The following is a 24,946-nucleotide window of genomic DNA, read 5'->3' on the forward strand; positions in this document are numbered from 1 at the left end:
ACTTCTGAAACTAGCCAATGAATGAATAAAACAATGAAAGGCCAGGGAAGCAAATATTGGGGTGCTGTCCTGATTCTGCGGAGAAAAACACACAGAAAGAAAAGGAATTTGCTCCCCAATTTGCAAAGTACCACTATAGCAGAGAAATTGCCCGCAAGATAATTAGTCAACAACACAGCATATTCAAGCAAATTACAGCATATTAAGGCAACGATTATTTTTAAATGACACACAGGAGGATCATATTAATACATACAAGTATACACATGAAAAACATTAAGTGACAAAAAGCACATAAAACAGTACCTGTAAAGTGATTATGTGATCTAAATGTGTAACAGAAAAAATAAGCCCAGAGAATTAGGAGGGACCTTCAAGGTCATCTAGTCCAACCTCTTTCTTTTTTAAATGAGGAATCTGATGCCCCCAAAGGGGAAATGACTTGCCCAAGGTCATACAAGTAGTAAGTAGCAGAGCCATTATTCAAACCTAGATCCTCTACTTCAGAAGGGAACCTAGGTGGACCCAAATGGGGCTTAAAGTTCATCAGGCTATTTTTGTTTTACAAAGATGATTAGGTTCATAATATTTTTAAATGCACTGAAACAAAACATCTTTAGAGTTTCTTGAGGGTCCATTACCCTACAACTCATATTTATGCTACAAGTAGAATCGAAAGCAAACATAATCCACCATTTCTAGGCAATACACTGCTATCAGCATAGCCATCCACAAGCCACCACATTAGAAGCTAGCTCTGAAGAAAAGGGCAGTAGGATGATTCCCTAATTTCAAAATCTAAGTCACCAGTATAGCAAATGAATAGCTAAGGCCAGAAGGTTGCTTCCCCTGGGTTGGGCCATCGAATCAGACATTAAAAGTTCAAAGGGACCTTAGAGGCTGGAGTTCAATTCTTCCCCTCCCCCCACTCCATCATCTTTCTGATGAGGAAACTGAGGTCAAGAGGTTAAGTGACTTGTCCACAGTCATACAACTAATAAAGAGATAAGCTGAGATTTGAACCCAGGTCCTCTTGACTCTAAGTCTAGTGCCCTATCTGTTAGCAGAGTGTCTAACTCGTGGCCCTCAAAACCAAATTGAAATGTAACTGGAAATATTTAAAGAAATAAATAAAAAATAAAATACAGCATACTGTCAGTTTGTGGTTTTCTAAGTCAATACACAGCCTGCAGATTCAGAAACGTGTTGGTCCATTCAGGAGTGACTGGATCTATTCAGTTGATTCAAGCTAACTAAATTGATAAGGGCAAATTTTATAATCCAGGACATGTTTATTAAATTGCAATAATAAATAAAATTGCCAAGTTGACAAGAGGTACATTTTTTTTTCACCAGGAGGAAAATCTGCATAGAGAAACTGATTTAAGATCACCACCCTTCTGTTTGCATTTGTTGTTACTCTTTTTCATCTCAACAGACTCTTATAATAGGTTACTTAGGATTCCCAAGTATACAGACTTTTCATTTATATTTTAGATTGGCTGCATATTGATAACATGGGAAGATATCTGAGTTTCTTCAGTAAATGCTATCCAATTTACACTGTGCGATGGCTAGATTACTGTGGAGAAGCTTTCCTGTAGAGAACTAATCTTCTCCATTCTGTGAGAATCATCGTTAGTCTCAATCATAGGGGACGGATGGCCTTTCCCCAATGTGAAGGCCTGGGTTTCTTCTTAAACTGTTGGTATATCCAATGTCTGCACCACGCATAGGTCTCTCAATGGGATAATTAAGTGCCATTGCCAAGTCAGGTTCTTAAGCAGTAGAGTCACATGATGAAATCTTCTCTGCAGATTAATCCGAAAGCTGGGAGCAAATGGATTACAGGAAAGAGACACTGGAAATAGATCACCAGAGGGGAAGTAATCGAGAGCCTGGCGTACAGTAGCAGGACTAGAAGAAATGAACTGAACAAACATTGAAGAATATTTACCATTACATTGTCACTGGGGTATTCTCTATACACTAGGTAACAGAAAAATGTGGCATGTGCTTTTCAAAAGCTTAAAAAGTATTTCATGGAGATTGGCTCAATTGTAGCTGTAGTGAAGAAAGTGCTTCATAAACTGTAAAGTGCTATGTGAATGAGAATTATTGTCATTTTACTTGTGAGTATGCAAGCCATGACAATGCTACAAAGACTCATTGCAGTTTTTCATATACTTATCCAAAATTTCTGCTTTGTATTTTCTAATATGATTGAGACCTACATTCTGACTCAAGAGTTTTTCACATTCATTACATTCACAAAATTTCACTCCACCATGAATTTTCTGATGATGTATATACACTGACATATATATATATATACATATATATATGTATATGTATATCAGTATACGCACTAACATATATACTAATAGTCCATAAGACTGTAGTAAAAATAATAGTTAACCAAAATTCATTAGGTTTTTCTTACACATGAATTCCCCAATACTGACTAGGCCCCGATCTTTTCCAAAAGGCTTTCCTATATTCATCACATCAACAGGGGTTTGCTTTACTATTAACTAATGTTTAACAAAATCCAAGTGTTTTCTGAAGGTCTTTCCAAACTCATTACTTTCACAGGATTTCTAACTACTGTGAGTTTTTTGATGTCTGTAAAGGGCTGAACTCTTCCTAAAGGCTTTCCCACACTCATCACATCCATGGAGTGATGCTCCACTATGAATTCTTCGATGTCGATTAAGACCTGAACTCCTCCTGAAGGTTTTCCCACATTCATTACATTCATAAGGTTTTGCTCCACTATGAATTCGCCTATGTTTAATAAGGTCTGAAGGTCCCCTGAAGGTTTTCCCACATTCGATACATTCATAAGGTTTCTCTCCAGTATGAATTCTCTGATGCTCCAAAAGGCTTGAGCTCTGCCTGAAAGGCTTCCCACATTCCTTACATTCATAGGGTTTTTCTCCTGTATGAATTCGCCGATGTTTGGTAAGCTCTGAACTCCTTCTGAATGCCTTTCCACACTGAATACATTCAAATGGTTTTGCTCCACTATGAATTCTCTGATGTTCAAGAAGGCCAGATTGCCCCCGAAAGGCTTTACCACATTCACTACACTTATAGGGTTTTTCTCCAGTATGAATTCTCTGATGCTTAATAAGGTCTGAATGTTCCCTGAAGCCCTTTCTACAGTCATTACATTCAAAAGGCTTCTCACCACTGTGAATTCTCTGATGCCGAATAAGGTGTGTGCTAACCTTGAAGGCTCTCCCACATTCATTACATTCGTAGGGCTTCTCTCCACTGTGAACTTTCTGATGTTGACTAAGGCCTGTACTCCTCTTAAAGGACTTCCCACATTCATTACATCGATAGGGCTTTACTATGCTATGAATTCGCCTATGTCTACTAAGTCCTGAGCTCCTCCTGAAGGCTTTCCCACACTCCTTACATTTATAGGGTTTTGCTCCACTGTGAATTCTCTCATGTTCAATAAGCTCTGAGTGTCCCTTGAAGCCTTTCCCACATTCCTCGCATTCATGGGGCTTCTCACCACTATGTATTCGCTCGTGCTGAATAAGTTCTATGTTAAGTCTGAAGGCTTTCCCACATTCCTCACATTCATGGGGCTTCTCTACCCTTTGCTCCTGTCTCTGGTGTTGTTTTGGAAAGTCTGAATTATTTGTGAGGCTGCCACATGAATCAGGTGGCTGGGCCCTATCTCCTACAGGGTTTCCCTGCTGCCACTCTAACCTACCCTCAACATCACAGTGGCCTCCAACTACAGAGTCCTGGTGAATCCCCTTTGGGGAGCCTGCTGATAATATTCCCTGGGTTTTCACTTCTTCACCAACTTCCTGCTGTGGAATAGATGCCTCTTTCTCAGTCACAGAGCTCTTAGCTGAAATGATAAATAGAAAATACCCAGATCAATAGAGTGTGAGAATCATTCCATAAATGAGTGCCTACTGGAGGCAGGTGTCTTTGAAAGGTAGCAGATGAGAAGTGGGTGAGGAGATGAAGACATAAGAGGAACAGCTGGCACAAATGGCAAAGAAAGCAGAGAAAAGAGGTGGCTCCATCAAAGAAGGCGGGCATTATAACAACAGGAGAAGATGGGAGAATGAGAAGTAACAGAGGGAGCAGTGAAAGAGAACGGGTAGGCTCAGAGCTATGGTCAAGAAGAGAGGAGTGGTCAGGGAAGGTGAGAATGAGTGCTAGTAGAGGCACAAAGAAGTGGAGCATTTGGGATGAAATGGGCTCCAAGAGTGCCAGCACTGCTGGCCCCAGGATTACTGGATCCCCTTTACAGGATGCCACAAAGCAGAGGGTGACAAAGCAATAGCTCTGCCCTCCTGGATGCCACACCCTGGGTATTGCAACCTCTGTTTATCTCTTCTAGAACCCTTCTTCCACTTGGGTAAAAGAGATCTAGCATTAGCAAGACCATCAGCCAGACAAGGACAAATAACCTTTATTATAATGGGATGACTTCAAGGATTTTTTTTACAACTAAGAAATATGAGCTTTAGTCCAATATAATTTAGTATTAACTGTCTTGCTTGCTTCTAGCTTCCAGCTCTTAGAACAATGCCTGGCATATAGGAAGCTCTCCTGATCTATCTATTTATCTAGTTACCACAGGTGGAATAGCCTTAGGTTCTTTCCTAATGCATAAATGACTTTTACAAAAAATGTCTTTCCTAATGAGACAATATTTAACCCAAGTTTCTTTTTTACAAGTCTGATCTGTAAGCTTGGACATTTACACCCAAGCCCAGACAAGCTCCATCTATCCTAGCATCAACTGTATATTCCCCAAACACTCCAAAATTGGGGGAAAGAGGTAGTCTTTTTCTCTGATGGAATGAAAGGTATGGGATAGCAATCACTGGGGTCTAAGGAAGAGATGACCAGGAGAAGAAATGGAAAGGAAGGCACCGTTAAGCATAATGACACCTTTCACTTGGACAGATCAAAGCAGCATCAAGGAGACCACGCTGATGCATAAATCAAACAACTGGCCCCACCCCATTGAACAACTAGGCTGCTGTGTATTCACTCACCACCATGGGTCTCTGGAACCTCAGTTCTGGGCACATCTGGCAAGCATGGTACTTCCCCTCGCTCCAGCTGGGAGATCAGGTCAGGTTTGGAAACAGGAAATCCTGCTTGTGGGAAAGGAAGCCACATGTGGCCATTTGGTCTTAGGATCGACCCAGAGCTGCCCCAGAGCTCCGTCCCAGCCAGATTGTGTCCAGGGATTTTACAGAGAGAAGACTAGGAGGGTCTAGATGAAGAATACCTACCCAGAGCAAGGTTTACCATAAGAATCCTCTCTGCTACTACAATCTAAAGTTAACTGGGCTTGGGATAACCATCTCACCTGAGATTTCATGGGCTTAGGAAACTCGAGGTTCTACCAATGAAGATCAGCACTTGGTCTGAAACTGAAGTGACTTACCTGGGCCACTGAAAAGTTAAGTAACTTGCCCAGCATCATAGAGCCCCAGCAAGGGTCAGAGGAAGAACCTGAACCCAGGGCTTCCTAACTCCAAGGCCGTGCTCTATCCATTACGCCACACTACCTCTTCACCATCCCACAAAATTAATTGAATTTTAAAATGTTAACAAAATGTTTCAAAGACTCCACAGTAGAAGAAACAGAGTACTTTAAATTAAGAGATCCAGGTTCCAATTAGTTGCAGAAGCTCAGGCAAATAACTTACCCTTTTGGAGCCTCCATCTCCTCTGTGAAATGAGAGGCTTAAATGAGATAAGGTCTATAGGCCCTTCCAGCACAATGATTTGAAAATCCTCTCTGTTCTCTGACTCTAAATGGTAGCAGTTCAGAGACACCTGGACCACCACCACCACCACCACCACACACAAGCAGAAAAAGACTAAAGGCTACGAAGGAAGTCAATGATAATGATGATCAAGGAGAAGTGACAGTGTGTCCTTCATGCAAAGACACTAAAAAGATAATTTTTCTTTGGTCTGAAGAGCAAACCCAATAGGGGATGTTATCAGAGTGAAAAGGGGGATACTCTACCTTAAATTTAAAAGAGAGGAGCAAGTGTTAAGACAAAAGGAAGTCCTACTTTACACATAGAAGAATATAGGAAGAATTCAATTCAAGTTTGTGGACTTTCAAAAAGCATTCAGTGTAATAGTGTTGGATGTAAAGCAGTCCTTACTTCCTTTAGTTTGGCCTCAAATGACCTAGCTCTTTGACCACTCAAGGGGCAGGCATAATTCAAGAAACCTGATAATGACGTATGCTACCCACCTCTCAACAGGGCAGTTGACCCAGGGCAGAGAATGAGGCCTAAGGTTTTGGACACCGCCAATTAGATAATTTGTTTCATTTGACTCTGCTCATTTGTTACAAGAGCTTTGTTTTTCTTTTTTCCAGTGGGGAGGTGGGTAAGAGGGAGAAAAATGATTAATAAGTGAAAAAAATTTTAATAACTAACAAGAAAGGGAGTAGAGCCTCATTCTAGCCTTCATTCCTATCTCTCATGGTTTATAATCTTCAGTCACATCCTATCCCTGCCTACTACCTTTTATCTCCAAGTCACTTCTCATGTGGAAACTGCCACATCCCTTGAATCTTCTCCAGGTTTTCCGTGTCTTTCTGTAGGTGTGGTGACCAAACTCTATTTAGCATCTCATGTACCCAACCAATGTGAGAGGCCACAGAAACAAGATAATACTGACCTGCCTCTGAAACAAAAGTGAAACAAACTTGCCATTTCATCCTCAAAATTATTTATGAAGTCTAAAAAAACAGTCTATAATTAATATTTTTAGCTAAGGAGATTTAGGACTATCCCTAGCCTTCAGTAGTCCATATCACGGAGAAAAACTATTATACATTCCTGCCCATTGACCCCTGGTGCCTCTGGTTGCCAAAGGCAGAATCCTGGACTCGAAGGGTTATTGGTACCACTTTTCCCAGATATTTATACACACAGCTGTTAACAAAAAGGGAAACCAAAGAAGAGATTGTGCCTCCAGTGGTGAGGCTGGAGGGGGTCCTTACCCAGTGAAATGACATTCTCATAATTCTCCAGCATCACGTCCCTGTAGAGCTTCCTTTGAGCAGGGCCCAGTTGTCCCCATTCCTCTTTTGTGAGATACACGGCCACATCCTCAAATGTCACCAACTCCTAAAAGAAAAGGTTCCTGCTGCCCCCATGGATAATCCCACCAGCCTGACCCAGGACTAGGGGCAAAGTGAGCAGCCCCAGAAAGGTTAGGACAAGGTGGCTAAGGGTTTGGAGTGTGTGTGTGTGTGTGTGTGTGTGTGTGTGCGCGCGCGCGCGCACACTTGCACGCTGGGGAGGGGGAGTTGGGTAGAGGGAGTAGAAATACAGGGACAAGTAAACCTAAGTTACACCTGACTAGGAGTCACAAAGCCAAATTTTCTAAGATTCTGAAACACAGTTTTCCAATTCACGAAGCGACAGTAACAATAGCTATGTCCTCTACTCCAAGAGAGGGAACCAGGGCTCAGGTCACTGGATTCAACACCACAGTAAGAGATGCTGCGTGAAGGAGCCATGAGCAATCCTCAGGTAACAGCAATATTCTCACATCTTGAGAAAGGAAGAGAGAAGCACAGCTCACCTGGGGCCTGGCTGTCGGAAGAGCTGCCATCAGTTCCGCTCCTGTGCTCCCCTTTCGGGAAAGTGTTAGACTCTGGGGAACAGGCAAAGCTAAGAAAAGTGAATAAAGCCATGAGTAAGACCCAACCCGGCCCTGTGGGTCTCCCACCAATGAGATATAGAATCCTTTTGCGCTCTTTGATGGAAATACTTTAAACCACTGTTCAAAAGCCTTGTTGAATTTTAGCTTTAAATGTAGTTGTTTATTGATGGAGCCAAGACACAAGGCAACATGGAACTCCCTTAAACAACTGAAGAGGTGGGCCAGAAAACAAAAGAAAGACCAGAGAGATGGAGAGAGGGAAGGGAAGGGAAGAGAAGGAAAGAAGAAAGTGAGAGGAGGGTGAAAAGGAGAGGAAGAGGGAGGGTGAAAGGGGAAGAGAGAGGGAGAGGGAGAAAAGAGAAGAGAAGAGAGGAGAGAAGCAAAAAAGAGAAAGATTCCTCCAAAGACTGTATTATTAGTAATTATTATAAGAAAGAAACCAAAAACAAATGAGAAAAGGAAAAAATGGCTGAAACAAGAAGTTCTGAAAGGCCCAAACTACTGAGAGGCAAGATTTAAAAGAATCAAATGTTTAAATTACACAGTTAAGAAATGAAACAAGAAAGACCTTAAAAGCAACAATGAATAAACCTGAAATCATATCAGCCAAATCAATCAATAAATAAGTATTGATTAAGTGCCTAATTCTGTGCCAGAAACTATGCAAGGCACCAGGATTTAAAGAAAAAAATGAAACAGTCCCTGTCCTCAAGGAGCTTACATTCTCTCAAGGGACAATATGAATTTCTATAAGTAGATACAAAATATATACGAAGTAGAAACGAGGTGTTGGGGCGGGGGGAACAGGAAAGGCTTCATGGAGAAGGAGCCCTCAAAGGGAGTTAGAGGCTCTGAGGTGAAGGCAAAGAGAAAAAAGATGGAACATCCTGAATGGGAAACAGCAAACAGGCAAGTTTGGCTAGAATGTAGACTGTCTGAAGACACATAATATGTAATGAGTCTGGAGTGAAATTGTGAAGAGCTTTAAATGTCAAATGAAGGAGTTTATATTTGATCCAAACAATAATAGGGAATCACTGGAGCTTCTTGAAGGGAATGACATGGTCAGATGTGTGTTGTAGCATTATCATTCTGGCACATCTTGGAAAGATGGAATAGAGAGGCAAGAGCCAGGTCTCCCAGACCAATTAGGAGGCCACTGCAGTAGTCCAGGTGAGAGGTGATGAGGCCCCAAACTACAGTGGTGGCTGTGGAAGTGCAGAAAAAGGGATGGATGGAAGAGATGTTATGAAGGTAGGATCCACAAGAAGTGACAACTGATCACAAATGGAGGGAAGGGAGACTGAGGTCTAGAATGAGCCCCAGGTTGTGAGGCTGGGTGACAGGAAGAATGGCAGTACACTCAACAAAAATAGGAAAGTTCTGTAGATAGGTGGGTTTGGGGGGAAAGATAATGAGTTCTCCCAGGAGAATAAATTATACAATAACAACATTATAAAGAAAAACAATTTTGAAAGATTTGAGGATTCTGATTAATGCAATGATAAACCAAAGAACTGACAATGAAACATGTTACCCACTTCTAACAGAGAAGTGATGGCCTCAGAGCACAGCATAAGACATACATTTCCAGACATGGCTAATATGGGAATTTGTTTTGTTTGACAAGGGCTTTGTTTTTCTTTTCTTTTTCTAATGGGAGGATAAAAACGGGAGAACAAAATAAAGAAAAAGAAAAGAGGGTTACGGAGGTATCTTTTTTAAAAATATGCAGGAAAAAAAATAGAAGGAAGGCCAGAAAGAAGTAAAAATGTGCAGGATAGCTTAACAGCCACAGGCTGACTTTATTTTAACTTCAAAAGAAAAGTGGGCTCTCTGCACTTTCATGTAAGCCTTTTCTTCCTATTCTATTATACCCATTTTATTTGCTGTTTTTAAAGTTTGGGATAAAAATAAATACTCTTTAAAAAATTTAGCTAAAATCCCGTCCTCTTCAGGAGGCCTTTACTGTTTGCCCAATGCTTAGCACAGTGCCTGGTGCATAGGAGGCACTCCATAAATGTTTATTGACTGGCTAATGAGGGAGACAACATGTAAATAGATATGTGCAAGAAGGAAGGTAGGAAGGAAGGAAGGAAGGAAGGAAGGAAGGAAGGAAGGAAGGAAGGAAGGAAGGAAGGAAGGAAGGAAGGAAGGAAGAGGAGAAAGAGGAGGAAGAGGAGGAAGAGGAGGAAGAGGAGGAAGAGGGGGAGGGGAGGAAGGAAGGAAGATGAGTTCTGTTTTAGACATGTTGAGTTCGATATGCCTATAGGACATCCAACAATTGGTAATGCAAACAAAACTGGAGCTCAGGAGAGAGCAGATGGAGATAACAGCAAAGTAGCTTATGAAAGTACAAGACAAGAAAGAGGAAGAAATCAGGAAAAAAATGTCTTTAACCTAAGCAATTAGCAATGAAAAACCCTATAGCAATCGAAAACCCCTAGAACTTAGAAAATCTGCCAAGGAGAAGTTTCTTCCAATTCACAGAAATACCAGACATGCAAGAAAGCCCCAAAGGAAATGATCACAAATATTCTGTAAAATGAGCAGGTGAGTGAAGAAATGATAAATGGAAGCACAGCCCAAATGAAGCACTAGCCAAACAAAATAGGGCAAAAATCTTTTGGGAAAAAGAAAAGATCTTTAAAAACACACATCCTGTGTAACCAATATAGTCCCAGACCTCCCAACAACCACACTGGTAACTCGGTCACAGACTCCATGGTTCAATTAAATCATAAAAACAAGCTTAATAAAGGGTGAACAAGTTTTCTTTTACACTGTACAATCTACAGCTATGTCAAGCTTCAGTTTGCCGAGTGTGGTCAAGTCTTCGGCTGCACTCACACGAACATACCTAGCCACCAATCTGTAACTTCAGAGATGAGTCTTCGAAAGGTGCTTGAGGCTTACAAACAGCATTCAGTCCCCAGTAATTCCTGACTCTGAGGCCCACTTTCTACCCAACAACACAGCAACAAAAGACTTTCGATTCACAGTAGCATTTGTAATAAACATATAAAAGGGAAGGGGGAATGGAAGCTTTGAGTAGACTAATGCCACAGCAGTTGGATGCATATTCGGTTCATAGGAAGAAGAAAAAGTGAGTCAAATCTGAAGATATGATGCTTGTTTGCCCCCTACTAAAGTACTTCTCTGATATTGCATCATGGCTTAGAGATGATCCTGAAGTCTTGAGGTTACACCAGCAGAGGCCAAGCTCTGACAAGTCTAACCAACCTGGAGAAGCTCTAGTAAAGGGCCCACCTCATCGAGGCCAACAAATATATCTGTCATTTCCTCAATGACCAACCAGTCTAGCTAAATTCAGACAGGCTCACCATCAGAAGGCTGGTCATGAGGTGAAGGATAGTAAGATCCATGGAGCAAGCTTCCACACCCCTAAATTATTATGGTATAGTTTATTTACAAATGAAATATATTTTATTGATAGTATGCAGAAAGAGGCTTGAGAACAGTAAGATGCTATATAGATTGTTCGTATAATGAAAGCATTGTTAATAATTCAATTCAATAAAGATATATTAAGGGTCTACTATGTGCAAGGCTAGAAGCAGCATGGTATGACAGAGTGCCATGGCGACACAGAGCCAGCATAAATCAGGAAGATCTGGGTAAAGTCATCCTCTGACACTTACTAGCATTGTGACCTTGGGCAGATCACTTGACCTCTTAGGACCCCTAGGCAATTCTCTAAAACTCAAAGTATAGATAATTTGCTAATCTATGTGGTAGAGGGATTTTTCCCAGCAAGAGCTCCCTCACATATGTGAAATCACAGGTCTTGACCTCCAAAATGTCTGAGTTGCTGTGAGCGCAACCAAGACAAAAATGAAAGTCTCTGCCCTTAAGGAGTGAATATTATACTGCGGAGATACAATATTGACAAAGATAAGTAAACTTAAAGTAATTATAGGAAAGAGAGTGTTCTAACAACTGAGGGGCTCAGGAAAAGCCCAGAACACAGAAGCTGAAGCTTCCAAAAGGCTAAGGCAAGGAGAGAGCACATTCATTCTACGTGGGGAAGACAGCCTTGGTGAGGGCATGGAGGGAGGCTATGACTCCACCCAGCAGGGTCAAGAAATAGCATAGTCCACTTTAGGTAGAAAGTAGTATATGAAGTGGAATAATGTGAACTGTTGGGAAAGGTAGGTGGGAGGCAGACTGGGAGGGGCTTTCTGTGCCTGACAGAAGTGCTCATATTTTATCCTACAGGATGGAGAAGGGGCCTGTCACCCAGAAGAGGGGGGATCAGATCCCCTCTCTGACCCCTACTGGCTGTGTATATGACCTTGGGCTAGTCACAACTCCTATATGCCCCAAGCAACTCTCTAAGACTCTACAATGCAGAGCACATACAGAGGGAATTCTTCGCCTAGAGTTCCCTACACCAATGAAATCAGAGGGAAAATACACACACACACACACACACACACACACACACACACACACACACACAGAGGCATACACCGAAGATTCTTAAGCAGAGAAGTGACATGATCAGACCTATGGATTAATTATGAATAGCAATTTGAGAGCTGTATGAAGAATGGACTTGAGACAAGAGAGTCCAAAGTATGGAGACCAATTAGGAAGCTGCTGAAATAGTCCAGGCAAGAGGTCATGAGGGCCTAAACTAGGTGATGGAGGCAAGAGATGTTGGGGAGGTAGACTCAAAAGACAACATTTGGCAAATAATTAAATGGAGATGGAAAGTGAGAGAGGGGAAGAATAAAGGATGATTCTGAGCTTATTGAGCTGGGTGACTGGGAGGATGCTGGTACCCTCAACAGAAACTGTTAAAAATAAAATAGGTTTGGTATGGAAAGAGGAGAGACAAGGAAGCAAAAGTGAAAACAAGTTCGTTTCATTAATTGTAAAAGAACTTCATGATACAATGAAATGTAAAAGGTCTGGAGAGTGGATTAAAAAAACTTAATATATGCTATACACAGGAAGCTGCATAAAAAAATATTCATATGGATTAATCCCAATCAATCAACAAATATTTATTGAGGGAGGCCTACTATGATCAAAGCACTAGCTAGACTCAGGGGCTTACAGCATACTTCAGGAGACAAAGTATAAACTCACCAAAAATTAAATACCAATGTAAAAGTTCAGTGACAATTAAAGCAATAAAGGACAAGTCACAAAGCACTGCATGATTAAATGCCCAACGATTGAGACAATGATTACCAAGAGTCCACAAGTAGCTGGGTGCTGCCTGCAAAGGAAGATTCACAAGCTGGGCTTTGAAGAATGAGTGGGAGTTGGCTAGGCATGCCAAGAGCAAAGACATGTCAAGATCAAAGGCATGCAAGAAGGAGCAACATTCCAGGAGGGAATTTTTCAATGCTAAGAAAAAAAAAACAGGTCAACAGGGGAAAATAGGTGACTAATTTCATATAACAAACAGAAAATCTTATGAAATTATTTTAATTTGCATGATTAAACCACTAAAATAGCTTAGGGATGTATGACAGGATACAAAATCGCCAAATAGGCAATCAATTATCCTTTTCCAAATAGCAATACAGCAGTCCCATCCACGGAAACCAGGGAGTCTGGCCTGGATTGGTAAGGCTACCCATCTGTCTAGAGAAATGCAGCCTCAGGCCATTTTTGATCTTCCTGCCACCCATTTGACATACCACCTCTTTGCCAGCTCCATGAAGAGCTTTCCAACTCAAAAGGCAGGCCATCCTCCTTTGAGCCTCTCACTTTTCAAGTCCAACAAAGACAAACAGCAGATATACATACACACTTCATATCAGAATTATTTTAAAGCAAAAAAAAGTCACAAGATGAAGAACATGCTACTTAACAATAAATGAAATCATTTTAACAGTCTGCTTCCGATGAGAAGTCCTCTAAATTCTGGAGAAAATGTCTATTAAAACTGCCTATAAAAATAATGGGTAAGACAATAAATACACCCTGCTATTAGACAAGTCTAGTAAATTGCAAATATCAAAAACAGTAAGAGAGGTAGCCTGGTATAGTGGATCATGGTAGACGTGGGATCAGGAAGTCATGGTTCAGTCATTTCAGTCATGTCCAATTCTTTGTGACCAGAGTGGTTTGCCATTTCCTTCTCTAGCTCACTTTACAGATGAGGAAACTAAGGCAAACAAGGTTAAGTGACTTGCCCAGGGTCACACATAGAGTAGTATCTGAGGTTGGATTCGGGTACCCCTGACTCCAGGGCTGGCACTCTATCTACTGGCCATTGATTTGGGTTCAAACCCTCCCTCCAACACTTACTAGTTGTGTGATGTCTCTCTGAGCCTCAGTTTCTTCATCTGTAATGGGGAATAATAATAGCACCTACCTCCCAAAGTTGTTCATAGGCTGAAAAGATAATCTATTTATAGTACTGTGCTGACTTGAAAATGCTATACAAATTTGAGCTATTATTTTTTCTTGAATTAAACCAAGTACTAGTCAGACTATCTAGATAACCCATTGAAAGAGAGCAGGCAAATCTCTCTCTGCACCCTAAGAAACTTTGCCTGAAATAGGTCATGGATCAGGAGGCAATAAATAAGTGTACAAGAACAGACACCTATGAATTAGCATTTTTGCTAACTCATAGTATAGTATCATTAACAATGGAAAAATGGAGAAGCCCAGCATAGCTAATACACACAGAACCTGAGAAAATCACTCCTGGAATAACTGCTTACACTGAAAGGAAATACAGGAGACAGTAAAAGCAATGAATGACATACCAGAGGTAAAGCTACCAATTAAGGGTGGCAGCCAAAGCAGAACTAAGGGAAGAAGCAATTTGTATGTTATTAAAATTTTTTTTAAAAAGCATACACCATCTAACCCAGGAAATGGAACCTGGAAAATTAATAACTACTTTAACACCCCACCCTTCCCCTAACCCCTTCCAGACCCAACCTCCACCAGATCCAACAGAATATGATAAGGATTAGAGCAGAAATCAAACAATTTAAACCCTCCAAAAAAGCAGTAGCCAAAAGAATGAAATATCTAAGCACTGGTCATTTGAGAGAAAAACTGAAACAAGTAGATGGGCCTTGGGCCAGACTATAAAAAATGAAAAGAGAGAACAGGGAAAAGCAATATTAGTAAAGAGACAAGATTATACCAGGAAGCAAATTAATTTAAAAAAATTAAAAAGCCTTGTTCAGATGTTTCAACAGTCTTAGTGCCGTTTTAAGCTGTTAAGGCTCAAAGTAACACTAAGACTTTTGGGGGAGTCTATACACATATGCACACATACGCACACACACAGAGCCTGTCTTGCTGTGTGTCTATATGTGTATGTATGTGTATGTGTATATATATATATATATATATATATATATATATATGTGTGTGTGTGTGGAAAAAGAGGGAGAGAGAGAGAAAAAGAGAAAGACTGAGACTCTGTGTGTGTGTATATCCCTTGAGGTAGAATATGAGAAAATTTAAAAATTCCCAGATGCCTGGAGTGCCAAACTAACAGGTCAGGCATAAAAGAATTCAGTGTCCCTACTACAGAAATTGAAGCAGTCACAGGAAAGAAGAGAGCCCTCTTCCCTCTCAAATGCTTTTGAAATCATGCCAACATTATATACCATTTTACAATATCCTAATGCAAGGGCACCAAAAGCCAATACTATTTCTGAAATGAGGGTACCACAGAGGCTAAAGTCAGGTCCTAAACATAAGGAAAATGACTTCCTTTTTAGAACTAAAAGGAACCCTGGAGGTAATGTAGCCCATACCCTCATTTTGTAGATGAGGGAACAGAAATGAAATGACTTTGTCCAACGCCACACAGGTTGCAAGTGGCAGGGCTTAGATTTGCACCCAGATCCTCTGATTCCAAATCCAGCTTTTTACTGCACATGAAATGCCACAAAGAAATATGGGAGCTAAAAATCTTTTTACAAGAAAAATAATAACCACTAACCATTAATAACCATATAAAAGATAATTATTTAATACTATAAATATGCTAAAAATGATGTAGAGGACAGCACAAAGTTTCCTTTAAAACCTTAGAAATCTATAGCATATAACATACAGGGAAACTCTTGGATTTCATTAAAATAATTCTGGAAAAATCAGAGGCACTATTGTCCCCCAAAGAAATAGCATAATGCCCATTTAAGGCAGTTCTTAAAAATGCTAAAACTTGTTGGCTTATACACACCAAGCAGTATAAAGGGAATGAATAAATGTATTGAATGATGTCTATTTTGATCTAAATAAATGTAGGCCAATAAATAACTTTCAGACAGGCAAAAGAAATGATTACATGACAGAATTCTCTTTTGACATTTCCAATAAAAATCCCACCTGATTCCTTTATAAAATTGAACAAATGAATAAAAGATTGTATTAGGCAAAACAAAAGAGTCAAAATGAAGAGAAAATCATTCATGGAAACAAAAGATAATGATGAATTGATTCCCAAATTTTAAGTCTCATATGAAGTCACCATTCTAGAGACATAGGGACCCGTGGAAATGGAGAACCCTATAATAAGTCAGTGACTAGTGATGATCATTAATAAAGATCATCTTAGGAAAAGAAAAACTAATCCATTAAGTAAATTGGCTTTACAAAGCTGAACAGCTGTTCAAAGGATATAGGAAAGTTTCAGCCAAATCATTTGGATTAACTAGATGTTCCAGGTACTTGAGGGTCAAGTCATATTAGACATCAACCTTTAAACATTTCAGCATTCTGAATGGCAATCTTTGTAAAATGAAGACACTCCTGTCTGCCTTCTTAAATGGAGCATGCTAAAGGACCCTGTCTCTGTACTGGGTTGTAGTACAGTGATGTCCCCAGGCCTACTGTGCTGTGTGGGGTTGACTGTCTCTACATTAAATGGCTCTACAGGACATTTGTGAGTATTTGCATCTGTTTTTCTGGGTTTTTCCCTCCCTGGCACTGGCACTTTTACTCTAACAGTCCCCACCTCCATTGTGATCTGCTGATGGCTGGAAAAACAGCTAATCAGGCTTCTCTGAAGTATGTGTAAATCACGACTATAAGACTACATGGGCTCTCAGTGAGTAGCTATGGGGTCATCCTATGAGAAGAGAAGAAAATGCGGGGATTTGGTGACAACTGGAAGCCTTTTTTTCCCTTTATCTGCTAGTTCTCAGCTCTGTTCCAAAAACATGAGGGTGACAGACAGCTAAGTGTCAAAGAAGAAAGGTGTTACTTTAACATTAACTTGCATACAGTATAATCAATAGCCACATTATCAGAATGGGTATGAGATATCCAGAATATGAAGACCACAGAAGCTCAAAACAAAAAAGGAGTAAGCACAAGGATGACAACTTCACCTTCATTATTTAAAAGTCACAAGTGGATAAAAATATTGCAACATGCAACAAATTATACAAGGTAATAGCAATTTTCAGACTATGCAAAATTATAAAACTCTGCTAGAAAGTGAAAAAGGTCTACACTGAATAATGTAAAACAGAAAGGACAGAATGCGGAGTAAATTAACACTGATTCCGATTGCGAATATTTGTTCAGTCACCTTAATCTCAAAAGAGGTTGTAAATTCAATATTGGTTTTTGTTGTTAAGCTGATGGAATGTATATAAAGTCTCTTCGAAAAGGAGAAAAATGATGAGGCGTCACTGGGAACAACCAACAAGCAGGATGATATGATTACAAACAATAATGGGGGGGGGAGTGGAGGTATTAACAACAATGAAGCAGAAAACTGATGCAAATAAAAAAAATTCAGAAGAAATTCACATCCAAAAGCTGGGCAAGGAATGAGCACTACTTTCACAACCAAAGACAGGGGCACAGTCTTGCTTTCCACTAACCTGTGCAGCTATAAGTAAAAGGAAAAATAGTAATTGCCGGAGACAATCAGGTCAAATTCTCAACTAGTGAAGAGCCTGGAAAGAAACAGAGATACAAAAGCAATGAGTAACAAGTGCACATAACCCTAAATAAGGTCCAGGCCAATGGGAGAACAAATATCAGAACAAGGGCCATTGGCAGTAAATGGATTGTTGGGGCACAATGGAGAAGACACTCAAATAGGGCTTTTGGTGGTGACGCCGACAAAGTTGTTGAGAGCGGGGGCCTGTATGAAAAACACGAAAAGTGACAATTCAGAGAAACAGTATGAAATAGAGCCAAGTTTCCAAAAGAGATGAAAATAAATCTCTGTCTGAAAGAGTTTCAAAAGCTGTTTAGGAGAAAAGACATTTTTGTAAACGTAAGGTGGATATGGCTCACTATTGCCTGGAAAAATGTCATCTGCAGAGTCGCGGGCTCCCAAACTCTCCACGGTGTTCCTCGAGGTGTGCCCCAAACTGAACAGCTCATTCCCTTGTAAGGACACATGACGACTTCAAAGCTCAGTGGGCCATTCCCCACAACAAAGAATGAATGATCCTGTGCTTGCTAGGGGCATAAAGGGTTTGAAAATCACTGCTAGCAAAGATTAAAGCTCTTTTTCTCTCTCTTTCAGAAAGAAACACTTGTTCAGTGAGTGGCTTTTCTCATAGATGCCAGGGGCTGCAGAAAATGAGGAGTAAGGGGCTTCAAATGTCACCTGCACCTCGGACCACTCATTCTGTGTCCTCTAAGTCAAAAGCATCATAATTATTTTGTTTTTGCAGACCTGTGATTTCATTACTTCCAGGAAGATATTCTCCTCAACTGCTGCTGATCAGCAACTGTTGTACAACTTATAATTTTAGACATGATTTGCTTGGGGGCAGTAATGGGTTCTGTGACTTGCCCATGGTCACAGAGCTAGTATGTGTTACAGACAGAACTTGAACCCAGGTCTTCCTGACTCCGAGGATAGTTCTCCATCCTTTATGGCAGGGGTTCTTAACTTGGAATCTACAGACCCCTTGCTAAATTTCAGGGAGTCACTGAACTCAGAAGGAAAAAAATCCTTATTTTCACTAACCTCTAACATAAATTTAGTATTTAAAAATATTCAGAGCCTGCCAGTGGGAGCCAAGACACCAAAGACATTCAATTCTATGTCAAACTTCCTCTCAATAATAATGACGATAGCTGATATTGACAAAGTATTTTACCAACCTTGAGACAGGGTGGAGTACTCTCCAACAGGCGTTGGAAAGGTAGCCTCCGAGTCACGGAAGTCTGAGGTCATGTCCTGTCTTTGCCACCCACTGGGCAGGTTGCCTCATGTGGCACACAGGAAGCACCTCTCCAGCCCCAGAAACATTGCAGAGGAAATCCAAGGGGCTACTTCCCTGGAGCTGGCCATACCCCAATGAAATCCCAAGTGTGGTACCTAGTCCTAGCCTACCTTACCTACATTAGCCCATATGACCCTTGCAGCATCCTAGGAGGTAGCTAACCTAAGCATCATGATCATCGTCCTACACATAAGGAAAGCCAGACTCCAAGAATAACTTTGCCCCCAGCAAAACTGGTGACCAGAATGTGGAAGGTTCAGGACTCAATTCCATGTTTCCTGACTATAAGTCAAATGTTGTTTAAAAGGAAAATACAATTTACATTCTGTACATCAGACTAGAGGTTGAATAAGTGGAGGATCTCTGGAGATTAGTAAGAAAGGTATTAAATTGTACCCGAGTGGGTTTTTTGCTTTGTAAACTTGCTGCATATAAAGATCGTTTTAAAAATAGGTGTTTGCAAAACTGTTAAAGTACACTATTTATGTCAGTCAGTCAATGAGTCAGTCAGCTAGCAGTTATTAAGTACCTATAATGTGCCCAGTACTGTGCTAAGCTTTTATAAGACAAAATAAAAAGTGTAAAAAGAATTCTAACCTTCCTCTGATTTTACCAAGACTGGTGACCATGGAGAAGTCATTTAACTTCTCTGGGCCTTAGTTTCCTCACCTGCAAAATGAAGGGGCTAAACTAGATGGCCCCTAAGATCCCTTCTAGCTCCAAATCTATGATTCTGTGATCCCAAATGAGGTACAACGAGTCACCTGGCAGCAGCAGGCACATCACCTAAGAGAAAATAGATTGATTCTTGAAAGTAATCCAAATATAAAATGACAAGAAAACATTATAACCCCACTCAGCCCTTCCCTTCACACCATCTCAAGTTATCCAGGGTTCACAAAAGACACGGCCTTCTTCTATGAGATCTGAGAGTAGAAGAAGGTGAACAGATGTGGGCCCAAGATCTCCCAAAGCACAAACATGGAGAGCAAGTGTCCTCAGCCTTGGACTGTTCAGATTCAAAGGAAGAGAGTCAAAACAGACAAGGAAGGAACAAAAGGAGGCTGAAGCCTGACAGTGGAGGCCCAGGCCTGAGGTGGAGCACTGGGTCCTGATCCTGGAGCTGCCAAAGCTTCGCTCGGCTTTGATGATGGATGAGAAGCAGCCAAAGGATGTGAAAGGAAGGGATGCCTTTGTTTTTGCTCCCATGGACTCGGTGCAATATGACCTATGGAGCAATCAGAGCATATGATAAAGTTTTTAAAAGAATTTAACCCAAAGTTTAAAGTTTGGAGAAGGGAGTGAAAATTATTAACAAACCAGTCTAAATATATTTTGGCTTGGAAAATGCCAGAAAGACAATGGTCCCTAACCTTTTCAAACATAAGGACCCCTTTATAAATGAAGTCCTCCATGTAACAGTAGTTGTGTTATCAGCATCCAGTGAGTGATCAAGGACACTAACATTGAAAGCTACTACAAAGTCAGAGGTGCTGTTAATAATGGCTTTGCATTTTATCCACCAAAGCAGCATTATTTAGGCCATCTAGAAAATGACAATGCTTTGGTGACCACAAGGATTTAAGGCCCCTCTCCATCACCATTCCTACCCCCCACCACATCACATCCCCAAAGTTGGGAACCATGGTTTTGGAAGATGTTACCAAGGAATTGGGATCAGGATTTAAGATTATATAGGACTTGAGGCATAACATCCATGGTTCTCTTAGTAGAGAAGTCTTGCCACTAGATCACACCTGGCCCTGTTTCTAGCTCATTTCTTCAACAATAGCCTCAATAGCTTATAATAAGGTCAATCTGCAACTGTTAGGAAAAAGTCAGCTATGGCCCAGGCTAGCACTCTTCCCTCTTTTATACTACCCAGAAAAAAATTTCAAGAGCAAGACTGAATTATTTTAAAAAATGTATTCGCTAATGATGTTTTAAGGAAAAGCTATTACCAGCAAATTGTTGACTGCTATTTAAATAAAGAACTCAGCTTTTAAAAGCAGTAGCATTTCTGCTGAGAGGAAATAAAATTTTTTTCTTCCTTTGAACTAATTAATTCCAAAATTTTAAATGGGGGAAGGTTTGGAGAAAATGAAAATGCAAGCATGCTCTTTCTTTTCCAGTCTTATAAGTAAAAAGGAAGACAAAGAATAAGTTAGCTGAATATCATAAAATTCCAATTCCCCACAATGATTTAGCCGAAAGCCTCCATTTAATGTTGGTTTACTACCAGATTAAAAAGTAAATTAAAATTAAAAATTCTGAAGTGACCCTGCTTATTTTTTTAAATATGCATTTTCATTATTGAAGAAAAAGAACTGTGTACAGGTCCTGCTTCTGCCACTAACTAGCTGCTTGACCTGGAATAAGACATCTAACTTCCCTGGGCCTCCGTTTCCTCATCTGTAAAATGAGGACAGTGATAACTACCTTACTGATCTCACATGGTTTCTTTGAGGAAATACCAAATCTGGATGCATAGCATGTTACAAACACACTTTACAATTCTGAGGGAATCAATTAGATAATATTAATCACTCTCAGCTGAGGAAGTGGGGGAAGGGATTGTCCCCTTAATATAAGATGGTAAAAAAAAAAAACCTGTCCTAATTATTCAGGCTGAATCAGAAATGGCTCATCTCCCACTAACTTCAAAAGGACCGTTTAATTACCTTCACCTAAGACAGCAGTTAAGTAATTTTTCATTTTCTCTGCTATAGCAAGTGATATGAAATAAAAAGTTTTGCCATGTGACTCCTAAAAATGAACAGCAGCATGTGTATGGAAGGGGAAGACAATACTGATAGTATCACATCTTCCTAATTTTTGAAAACTGGTTTGTAACAAAGCTTCCTTTCTGCTTTTTGTTTCTACACCATTCATTTCCTGCTTGGGCCCCCTGCATGGAACTCAAAGAAAACCCATTCAGGGGCTTCCACCTGGACTTAAAGTGATCTGATGCAAGTGCAAGCCATCCCACGGGAGACATTACAAGGCTCTGTCTAGTCAGGCACTATGAAAAGAACCAGAGTTGGCACTGAAATAGAACCTGAGAGATCACAAGGCTATGCCCCAACCTAAGAGACTCGGCCCTGTCCCATAAAGTGCTCAAAGGTCAAGAGTCAGAGAACCAGATCCCAGAGGCCCAGGATCCATTCTGGTGCATATCAGGCACCAAGATCCATGGCCCCCCATCAAAATAACTTCTAACCCTAAAATAAGAGAATAGGCATGGATTGATTCGACAAGAAACTGACCAATGAATGATCATTTACTGAGCACCTCCCCAGGTGACCGGCTTATAGTTAGAGCAAGGAGGTGTGCAGAAAGGGAAGGAGGACCTGCTCTCCTCCCTCCAGGTTCTTACAACCTGTTAACATAATAAATAGATAAAATGATTAGAAGACAATTACAAAGAAACATAAGCAAATGAGACCTGGGGGTAAATTTATGGCCTTGTTTCCCAAACAATGGAGATTCAGTGGAGGCCTTAACAGTGTACCTCAAATAGAAGAAAAATGTAAATTTAATTTCAGGTATGGAAGTTGAAGTACCCCCAGGGGTGTGCTGAGAAATGTTTAACAAGCTTTCCAGGGGGAAAATGTATATGCAACACAGGTTTAAATTTAATCTTCATTATTGACCCGTCCTCCATCACTTTCTTAAGCTCAAACAACAAAACAATACATCAAGCCCTGATTTGTAGCATTTGCCGATTTCTGAGGCAAAAATGCTCACACAGAAATTTAACAATTGACTCCCAGTCTGAGCTGGCTCCAGCATATCCTTGACCATAAAATGTTGGTCCTGTGATGGAAGAAAGTCAGCATGGCACATCAGAAAAGGCCCTGGGCCAGGGAACAGAAGGACATAAGTTCGAGTGACATCTCAGACCTTTACTAGCCACATGATTCTCAGCGAGTCACTTAACCTTTCTGAAATTGGAGATAAAACAACAAGCTTTCTCATAACAGTGTGGGAAGGAGAGAATTTTGTAAATCCTGACACAGGGGCAAAAATTTCAGGTGTCAATAAACAATCATTCATTTATTAAGCACTTACCCTGGGCTACGCCCTGGGGCTACCAGGGACTGAAGGGAAGCAGTCTCTGCAGTCTATTCTTTGCTCGATTCTATTGGGAGAGACAAGTACACAGATAAGAACACCACAACATCTAATACAAGGGAAGGGGTGAGGGCGGGGAGGGTGGTCACCAAAGCTTCCCAGAGGAGGTATTGCTTGAGCTGAATGTTGAAGGAGGCTGGAGATTCCAAGTGGCACAAACAGCCTGGTCCCCCAACCTGCCCTGAGGGCTATTCCACCTTCCAGAGCCATAACTGAAGAATCCTTGATTTTCTCTCAGAATTGCACACACATCTCGCCTCCCCGTGCACTTGGGTACAAACAGATTTGCACCTATCCATTACTCTGCTTCTTCCTAGTCACCTGTTCATCACCCATTTAGCAACCAGATAGGTACTAGCTGCAAACATACAGACAAGAGTCTCACATCTATGATATTAAGAAGTGAACATGCATACACAATGTGCAGGAGGAATGGAGGGTTTTTTTCTTTGTGACAATCTGATTGGATCGCAAATACAGACCTGGAAAGGGTCACCTCCTTTTAGAGATGAGTAACCCAAGACCCAAGGAGGTAAAGGCTTGTCCCAGGTGACCCAGGTAGCAAACGGTGGCCAAGCCAGGATTTTTTCCACCGTAGCACACTGACACCCTGCCTCTCCCCTCCCCCACGCCCCTCCAAGAAGCTTGGATCCAGGATCGGGGAGGGATGAATGGGGCTCAAGGAGGACAGGCAGAGGATGGGGAGATGGCATGAGTAGGCATTGGGTGGGCTGGGGAAGTCAGGGGCTGCGAAATAACGGCTCACATTTCCACGATGTCAAAAGGTTACAAAGCTCATGGAATCAGAGATATAGAGCCGGAAGGGGCTTTAGAGGCTCACTGGTTAACTCCCTCAATTTTACAGAAAAGGAAACAGAGGCCCAAAGAGCAGTTAAGCTATTTGCCCAAGGTCACAGAGGTAGTCACTGTTAGAGGCGGGATATGAACTCAAGTGCCGGACTCCCAAGTTGGGAGCGCTTCTCCCCCCCCACCCCTACGCTAATTGGACGTGTCCCCACAACAGCCGGGGGAGAAGGGGGTAAGGCAAGCTCATCCCATTTTGCAGATGTGGAAACTGAAGCAGGGAGAGGAGACTCTGGCGAATGGTACCCAAATTCCGCGCTCTCCCTGGTGCCCCGCCCCTCCTCCCCCGCAGCCCTCCGGAGCCCCAAGCTCCGACACCCTGCACTCACCGAGCCCAGAGCTAGTGCTGGCGTGGCAGGAAGTGCCCCCACTGGTCAGACAGCCGAGGAAGCCTGCAGCCCCTTGCTGAGAGCTTCCGGAACCCCTCTATGATGCCTCGGAGGTCTGCACATCTCGGTGGCTCAGCTCCCCACGCAACCTGGGGAGTGGGGAGTGGAGAAGAGAGGAGGAGAGGGGAGGAGAAAGGGGCCCGTGATGGGGAGGCCCCAGAGGAGGGGCGGGGCAGCCGGAGAGAGAGGACTGGGAAGGAGGATGGAGGGAGGGACTAGGAAGAGGGGATGCAGAGCCAAGAAAGCCAATTCACAGGGTGACCACAGCAATATGGAAAGACCTCAGAACTCTGATCAATGTGGTCACCAGTGACTTGCCTGCAGCCTTCCGACAGCGCGTCGTGCCTCCTCCTTTGGACAGAGGTGGGGGGCTACAGGTGCTGAATAAGGCATACATTGCCACACACGATTGAGTTGTTGCTTCATTTTACTCGACTGTACTGCCTTGTTACGTGGGAGAGTTCTAGGTATTTTAGTAGATCCCTGACCTCGCATTCAGGAAGCCCCAGTTCCAAATCCTTCCTCAAACCCTGGCCTGCGACCCTGGGCACCGGTCACAACCTCTTTTAGCCTCAGTTTTTTAATCTGTAAAGGATGGATAATTAAAACACCGACTTCACCATGCTGTTGTATGGTTCGAATGAGAGGAGG

General features: G+C 41.6%; 1 protein-coding gene across 3 annotated transcripts; it reads right to left on the minus strand.

Annotated features, from left to right (window-relative positions):
* Positions 1-1,272: 1,272 nt before the first annotated feature.
* Positions 1,273-24,527, minus strand: LOC110199996 (uncharacterized). 3 transcript variants are annotated; one of them, XM_020975073.2, is made up of 8 exons: positions 24,236-24,527; positions 22,980-23,049; positions 19,578-19,694; positions 17,544-17,618; positions 7,612-7,700; positions 7,025-7,151; positions 5,043-5,144; positions 1,273-3,877 (listed from the first exon to the last, which is right to left on the minus strand). In XM_020975073.2, the coding sequence occupies exons 5-8, from the start codon at positions 7,639-7,641 to the stop codon at positions 2,601-2,603; spliced, it is 1,536 nt and encodes a 511-aa protein (XP_020830732.1). In that variant the 5' UTR covers positions 7,642-7,700; positions 17,544-17,618; positions 19,578-19,694; positions 22,980-23,049; positions 24,236-24,527; the 3' UTR covers positions 1,273-2,600. The 3 variants fall into 3 exon arrangements, with proteins under 3 accessions (XP_020830732.1, XP_078003906.1, XP_078003905.1); XM_078147780.1 differs by lacking the exon at positions 19,578-19,694; XM_078147779.1 differs by lacking the exons at positions 17,544-17,618; positions 19,578-19,694.
* Positions 24,528-24,946: the final 419 nt, after the last annotated feature.

Source organism: Phascolarctos cinereus, unplaced genomic scaffold (genome assembly GCF_003287225.1).
Source record: "Phascolarctos cinereus isolate Bilbo 61053 unplaced genomic scaffold, phaCin_HiC Scaffold_8;HRSCAF=390, whole genome shotgun sequence".
NCBI lineage: Eukaryota > Metazoa > Chordata > Mammalia > Diprotodontia > Phascolarctidae > Phascolarctos > Phascolarctos cinereus.

Excerpts from the sequence above, each read along its gene's own strand:
- LOC110199996 (XM_078147779.1), bottom strand. The coding sequence starts at position 7,641 with ATGGCAGCTCTTCCGACAGCCAGGCCCCAG. Across the intron at positions 7,152-7,611 it reads TTCCGACAGCCAGGCCCCAG|GAGTTGGTGACATTTGAGGA; the intron begins GTGAGCTGTGCT and ends CTTTTCTTTTAG. Across the intron at positions 3,878-5,042 it reads GGTTCCAGAGACCCATGGTG|CTAAGAGCTCTGTGACTGAG; the intron begins GTGAGTGAATAC and ends TTATCATTTCAG.